The 8,097-nt window shown below is 41.6% G+C and overlaps 1 protein-coding gene across 1 annotated transcript; it reads right to left on the reverse strand.

Annotated features, from left to right (window-relative positions):
- Positions 1-6,881: 6,881 nt before the first annotated feature.
- SLC25A53 (solute carrier family 25 member 53) lies at positions 6,882-7,808 on the reverse strand (the record flags this gene model as incomplete). Its single annotated transcript, XM_084259285.1, has 1 exon — positions 6,882-7,808. Exon 1 carries the CDS (start codon positions 7,800-7,802, stop codon positions 6,882-6,884), a length of 921 nt encoding a protein of 306 aa, XP_084115411.1. The 5' UTR covers positions 7,803-7,808.
- Between the last annotated feature and the right edge of the window lie 289 nt (positions 7,809-8,097).

Here is an 8,097-nt window from a genome sequence, read left to right on the forward strand (position 1 = left end):
AGGGAGGCCCCGAATTATTGGAATCTTTGCACATAGTGTTATATTACGTTAATAAATATATCATATATGGGCATGTTAATATGAGGGTCAACACATATAACCTGATTCCTTCAGCCTCAATTTCTCATACTCTCTCTTAAAACAAAACCTATAAGAAACCTACTATAATCCTATTCTGACAATCCTCTTTATTCTTATCATTTTTAAAGAATTAAGCAAGTAATAAAAATCCAGGAAAAGATATGTTAGACACTATGAATAATATTATAAAACTTTGAGAAACATCAAGATTAGAATCTCAGTCATTATTTTTGTTTACTCTCCCATTGTGACTATCAGAAAATGAGTCTCTACTGACAATCCTGGAAGTCTAAAGAATGACAGAATTTCCATCAAACTGAATTCCTTGGTGGAGTAGTGTCCTGAACGCCATCCTGTCCCTTCTACTGGTTCCTGTCTGCCCATCAGACTTTGAGTGAGGAAAAAAAGAAAACTTCCATTAGATTAAAAAAATATTAAAATTAATTAAAAGTCTGATCATATTTATGCTGGCCAGCAGGTGGAGCAATGGGAATTAGTAAACCTGCTAGTAATGATGTAAATTAGTACCGGCAATTAAGTTAGTATTAAGAAAAGTTAGACAGGGCCTCCCCGGTGGCGCAGCGGTTGAGCGCTGGGTTGCGAAACTGCGCGCGGCCTCTGCGGCGCCAGTTCGATCCCCGGCTGCTCCCCGGCCACCAGAGGAGGGTCCCACATGGCACGCAGACCTCTCCTGCCGCCCGCTGCTCCCCTCAGCAGTGTACTTCGGTCCTTCTGCCTGCTCTGCTCCCCGCTCTGGCTCTGGTGAATTCTCTCACCCTCCCGTGCTTCTGACTGTACCCAGTGCATGTATAAACAAAAAACAAACAAACAAACCAGCAAACAAACAAATAAAGCATGCCTCTATTAAAAAAAAAAAAAGTTAGACACAATCTATTCAATAGTAACATTGAACGTTGAATGTTGAAGTTTATAACCCTATAAGCCAACAATTCCACTTTCAGGTAAATATCCTGGCGACACCTGCCTTTGGATAGATACACTGCCAAGAATGTTCATTACAGACTTCAAATAGTGAAATACTGGGAACACCAGGATGTACCTCAAAATTAACACTGTTGATGGTGATAGAGTCACACAGTGGTCCATGCAACAGTAAAAGTGAACCAACCAAGCAACGATGAGGAAGTGCTATGTACCTATTAGAAGGCCCAAAACACTGACACCGACAAAGGCTGGCAAGGGTGCAGCGCAGAAGGGACTCTCATTCATTGCTGGTGGGAACACAAAGAGACACTACAGCCACTTATGAAGAAAATTTAGCAATTTCCTACAAAATTGAACATATGTTTACCGTACAATTCGGCAACTATGCTCCTTCATATTTATTCAAAGAAGCTGAAATCACGTCCACATTAAAACCTGCACACAGAAATAAACCATGAGGAATATAAACAGTGATACATTGAAACAATGGAATATTATTCACATATACAAAGAAATGAGTTATTAAGCCATGAAAAGACATGGCAGAAACAAATGCACAATACCCAGTGAGAAAAATCAATCTGAAAAGGCTACACACTGTATGATTACAGCTATATGACATTCTGGAAAAGGCAAACCTATATAGATAGTAAAAACTCAGTACTTGCCAGAGACTGGGTGGGGTGAATAGGTGGAGCACTGAGGATTTGGGGGGCAGTGAAATTACTTTCTGTGCTACATTTGTCCAAACCCACAGACTATATACCAGTAAAAGTGAACCCTAAGTTGAACTATGGACTTTGGATCATAAAGATGTATCATTGTGGGTTCATCAGTTGTAACAAATGTACCACTCTGACTGGGGCAACTGAGGGAGGCTGTGCCTGTGTGGGAACAGGGAGCAGGGAGTATATAGGAACTCTCTGTACCTTCATCTCAAATTTGTTGTGAACATAAAAGCAAGGACTTTTTAAAGTAAATTTAACACAGTTTTTTGAAATGAAATAACTACAGTCACCTCAACATGGCTGAATACCTCAAATAATATTGAGTGAAAAGAAATAGTCATGGGAATGAATACATAAAGTATATACATTTCAAATATTTTTAAATCAAAACTGTTATTTAAGGATGCTTATATGGAAACTAAACCTCTAAAGAAACTATATCACTTTATGCTGAGTGAAGTAAATCAAAAGGAGAAAGACAAATACCGAATGATTTCATTAATAAGTAGATTATAAAGAAATGAGACAAAGAAACATACAAAACTAAGCCAAAGCAAACCTTGGAAATTAGACTGAGGAATTGAGTCTATCAGAGGGTGAAGGGCGAGTGGAACAAAGAGAGGAGAAATCCAATGGACTGTGATGAGGATTGTGGGAGCCCTGGTGGTGTGTGTGGTGTGGTAACACACATCTGAAGGGGTATGAATTTATACCCCAAATATACAGTCTTGTAAACCATTGTTACCACTGTAAAAATGATACTTTCAAATATATAAATAAATAAAAGATGATATCACAATACTTTTTTAAAGATTTATTTACTTATGCATACAAGAACTGAGGTACAGGCCAGAGGTACAGGGGCGGGGGCAGGTGAGAGGATTCACCAGAGACAGAGTGGGGAACAGAACAGGCAGACTAACTGAAACACACTGCTGAGGGGAGCGTGGGCGAGACAGAAGAGGTCTGCTGTGCCATGTGGGTTTCTCCCTGGCCGGCCGGGGATCGAACTCGTGCTGCAGAGGCTGCAGATTGCTTCATAGTGAGCTGCTTAACCCCTTATGCCACCAGAGAGGCCAGATATCACAATATTCAAGAGAGGGGGCTACCCTCTAGGATGAGTGAATGAATGTCATCATTCGGTGACCTGGGGGGCAAGGGAAGGGGGTGGGTGTTATCAAGGTTTTGTATTTCATGGCCTGTGTGACCATTCCATGAGGGATAGTCTCTTAAGTGGCAGTTCTTTTCTGAATTTTCTTTTCCTAATGAAATAGGAAGCAAGCTCACCAACTGGGATTGAGCATGGCAGAGAAGTGGGCCTCCCTGGTTAAGTCTTGCGCTATCAAGCTATTTATTGCCAGCCACTGCCCACTGTGGCATGAGTATGATCCCCAGCCAAGGAGCTGACCCACAGGGCGCCGACCTCTCCTGTCTCGCCCACTGCTCCCCTCAGCAGTGTATTTCAGTCCATCTGCCTGTTCTGCTCCCCACTCCGTCTCTGGTGAATCCTCTCACCACCCCCCTCACCTCTGGTCTGCACCCCAGTTCTTGTATGAATAAATAAAATAAATCTTAAAAAAAGAGAGTATGGCAGAGAAGGTACTGAAGATCTGAAGGAAAGGAAGATAGTATAAAAGAAAAAGATGTTGGAAAGTGAACAGAACAAGGAAATAAAATGTTTTTTCTGATCTTTTTCTACACACTTCACTTTTTTCCTGACTTATGATTTTTCTCTTATATATAATGTTATTTAATTTACTTTATTATAGCATGCCTTATGCTGTCATCCCAAACATGTAGTTAAATTATGCTATGTAATGTTTAAAAATGAATCTTATAAGCAAAATGGTCTTAACAAACTATATAATTATAACAACAGTGATAATGGTTCAAATTTTTACTCATTTTGAGCTTAAAAAAGCTGAAGTAGATTATGTTTACATAAAAATATACAGGGTTCACACTGGAATTTTATTTTTTCAAATTTTTATTGTTAAATTATGCATTTTATAAGTTTTAAACAGGTCGGTATCTATTACATCCTTATTTTATTGATCTCAAGTCAAAGTGCCATTTTTTAAAAATTGAGAAAATGTAAGTACATTATATCACAAAACTACTGATATTTAAAATTACTGGAAAAATTTAACAATGCTCACTTAACTTTACTCAGAAGATTTAGATGAAAAAAAGTCAAAAAGTTTATATAATTTTATAATTTTGCTATGATTTTATATGAAGCAATTTGTAAAAATAAATTATTTGAATTAAACATGCTTTAGCTATAAGTCCATGTTTATAATATAATCGAATAGCTTCAAGTATTACATACATAATGTAAATTTTCCTCTATAAAGGCAAACATAGTTAAGCAATTAACCAATGTAGCTTTAAAATGTGCCATGTGGTTTCATTTTCTGATATTTTATAACCGTGTCATTGTCATAGAGATAAAGCTGTATTTACAAAGAATTTAAATCTTCAAATACTGAAACTACAAATATGAAAATTGCAACTCTTGGATAGTCCGGGAAACAATGTGTGCATAGAGAACTAGTGTTCAAATAACAAAGAATATGAGGTAAAATGTTAACAATAGGTGGGTTGGGCTGAAAGGTATATGGGTGTTTGTTACACTTTGCTCATGCTGGCAACTTTCCTTTAAGTCTAAAATTATTTCTGAAGTTTCAGGTAAAATAAAGGGACAGGAACTGGCAGTGATATAAGTGGAAATGAACAGAGTACTTGGAAATTAAAAAAGTGGGGGTGGCGCAAGGGGTTGAGAGGCAGCCTATGGGGTTATGCTTGGCCACTGCAGCACGAGTTCTATCCCCGGCTGGCCAGGGGGCTGCCCACATGGCGCAGCAGACCTCTCTTGACTCGCCTGCTGCTCCCCTCAGCAGTGTACTTCGGTCAATCCGCCTGTTCTGTTCCCCACTCTGTCTCTGGTGAGTCCTCTCACCCCCCGCACCTCTGGCCTGTACCCCAGTTCTCATATGCATAAATAAATCTTTAAAAAAAAAGCAGGGGTGCATGGTGGTTGTCCCCTTCTTTTCAGCTATAAAAGCAAAACTGTAAACTAGTTATGAATTTTTGTAAATCTTTTCTTCCTTCTGAGTTACCCTTGGAAATATAACTAACTGCTGGTCTATTTCTCCTTTCCTTGTGCAGATTTTGTGTTCCCTGTCCCTGACACCACAAGCATAGTACTGTCCCAACCTATCCAAACCTGCACAGAGATCAGATGGGGGAACTCATCTGTAGTTCTTCTGGACCAGTCATTTTCTGTTGACCTTGCTGGTAAATGCTCTCTGATCTTATTACCTCCTAGAATTGCATCTTTAATTTTTGTCCTATTCAGTGAGGAATTCTCACTAGGATCAGTGATCAAATGATTCATTGTAAATGACATATCTGGCTTGGCAAAGAGGTCCAAGTAGAGGTCATTATCATGGTACATTCTAGGAGGGGAAAACTGCAAAGTATGCCATTTTGGAAATCCTCAAAATTCCAGAGTTGAAAGGAATGGGTCAATTTTACAATGTGTGTCTGTTTGTGAAATTTCAGTTCTTACAGCGTTGCTAAAAGTAAACATCCAATAATAAAACTAATCACATGTTCCAGTTGAAAGTCATTTTTTATTATTGTTATTATCAGCAGCAGCATCATTATCATTAGCACAAACTAAATTCACTAATAAAAGAAAACAAAATAAATCCCAAAGGCATGTGTCTTGTTGACAGTGAGCCAATAACAACATTATCTTCATGTATAAGGGACAGCACCCTGAGGATAAAGACCATATCACAGCTTGATAATCAATTCAGCCAACATTATTGAGCACCTAGGCACAATGGAAAATTTCAAAATGCAGACAAGAATCCCTGCTTTCAAGTTTGTAGTCTAATAGGCTTTGAAGCACACCAAGAATACAGGCCCACATAATATCAGTGACATAATGGAATCAGTATCATGTATGAAGTGTGGAAGGAGGGGGCATCACAAGGAACTAATGTCACATTCAGTTGTAGGATATCTGAAGAGGCTGCATAGAGAAGGTGGCATCTGAGTTGGGCTTTGAGGAACAAGAAGGATTTTGGCAGACTGGCATATGCAGCTGGAGAGAGTAGTGTGGACCAAACAAAACAGGGCAATGGAAAAGTTCGAGACGTGTCTGGGGAGGCAACAGTCCAGTTTGGTTAATGCATGGGATCTGTGTAAGTGGGAAAGGTATGATGAAATGCTACAGGGCATTGGGAACACACTGCATGGCTCTGAATGACAGGGTAGGATTTCTGATCTTTAATTTATGTCACAGGAACTATATTTATCCACAGCAATAAAATAGGCAATTACTTGTGAAGAGATATGATCAAATCACTACCAGGTTTCTTAGGGAAACCCAAGTGGTTTCTAGGCAATGTTATTGCCTTGCTATCAAAAACGTCCCAGCAGATACCACCAAGCAACCTATAGTAATTTTTCTATTCTGCATGCAACTAAATCTCTTTCCTCGAAGTCTATTCTTTCTATCCATCCAGGGACCACACCTCTTCCCACTCCCAATTCCAGCTCCACCAGCTCTTGCAGCACCACATCAGTTGAGGCAAATCTACTTGAAGATGTCCAGCTACCACTGCCACCCTAAAACTAGGACCCATGCGGCCTTGACAGGTGAGAGTAGGGGTAGTGGTAGCGGTAGTAAACAATGTTATGGAAACGTAGCTATTGTTGAAGTTCTGTGGACTCCCCAACCAAGTCCAGCTTGGGTCTTTGAAACCGGACTTCGTGGGCTTTCACTTAGTTGGGGCTGGAGGACAACTGGAGGGATCCCAGAACTCACGGTGCCTAATCAAGGTCATTTTTCAGGCTTCCTCTTATTGCCAAAGAATTTCTGCAAGAAATAACATTTGAGCTGGGTTCTAAGTTCTTTAAAGACTTCCTGGGTCTGAGGCTGTTGAAGTTGTGGACAGACAGGGGTGGTTTTCTCTTTCTGACTGGTGGTTAGGAGCTTCTCCCGTCAATGACAGTTCAGAGATGCTAAGGGATGAGCCAAAGAAGTAAGCTATTTAGAACAACCTAGGAAGGCTTAAAAGAACAAAGTGGCCACAACCATACTTCCTGCAGCTAGTCTTTCCACTCTTTTCTGGAATGGGACCTCCTCTGCAGGAAGTCATGGATAGCAGTAGTGATGCCCCATGTCACGCTGGACCTCAGGATGACCAGGGAGCCACCGCGGTAGATCAGGAATACTTTTCGACCCCGAGTGTCCCACACGTCCTGGACTGAGGCCCACAGGCTTGGCATACTTTGCCAGCCAACATGGGACTGCATATTGGCAACGAGCACAATCAAAGGATACAGAACTAAGCAGGTGATCGATCCATTGACAACCCCAGATGCCAAGGCAGGGACCCAATGAGGCAGGCCTTGCTTTGCCAAGCCATCTTGGATGGGGTCCTTGAAGGAGAAATAGAGAGCGCTCCCCAGGCTGTTCCTGACAAGGACAGGCCAGAACCCACGATAGTAGCCCAGCGACAGCCGCCCCCAAAGCCCATAGGAATTGAATTCTTTGAGAATGCTGAACGTGCTGGGGAAGCGAGCTTGTTTGCGGCCATCCTGGAGCACATTTTGCACCCTCTCAAAAGGGCTGAGCATCACAGCCTCCACCACACCAGACATGAGCCCTGCAGCCCAGCGGTGTCCGAGGGAGTGTGGTCCAACTGGGGAGAGAAAGCACAGCAGGCTATCGTAAGTCCCAAACAGTAGAGTCCCTTGCAGTGTCTTGGAGAGAAGTGGCGGGTAGATTCCCCGGAAGAAGTATTGAGGGCCTTCACGACAAAGCTGTCTCACAGCCTCTGACACCGCGACAGCATGGATCTGTTGCCGGAACACAACCTTATAGATAGGAAAGGTCAGGACAGTAGACATGAAGTTGGAGACGGCTCCGAGGGCATAGGCTTGGGTGTGCCAGCTACTCTTTCCTGAGGCCTCTGCTCGTGTCCTGTGCTGAAGCTCCTTCCCGGGAGGGGGGTTCTGTTCCTCCATGCTGAAGACAACTGACAAGAGGAGGACAAAGAGGTCAGACCATTAGATCTCCTCGTGAGCATTGTCATTTCTTACTTAGAAACAGAGTCCCAAGATCAGAACTCCAGGGAAACAAGCGACTCAGCTGGTTTCTCAGAAGGAGTCACACTCCTAAGGAAGAATTCATTAAATAACATTCAAAGCAAGACAGTTGGTTTTTCTGGACTGAGTCATCACGCTAGTGTTTTGCTGACACAGCAACTATTCCGATATTCTAAGAAAGTTTAAAAGTGAAATCAAGGAAGGCAGCTCTAAA

The sequence above is a fragment of the Talpa europaea genome (assembly GCF_964194135.1).
Source record: "Talpa europaea genome assembly, chromosome: X".
In the NCBI taxonomy this organism is placed as follows: Eukaryota; Metazoa; Chordata; class Mammalia; order Eulipotyphla; family Talpidae; genus Talpa; species Talpa europaea.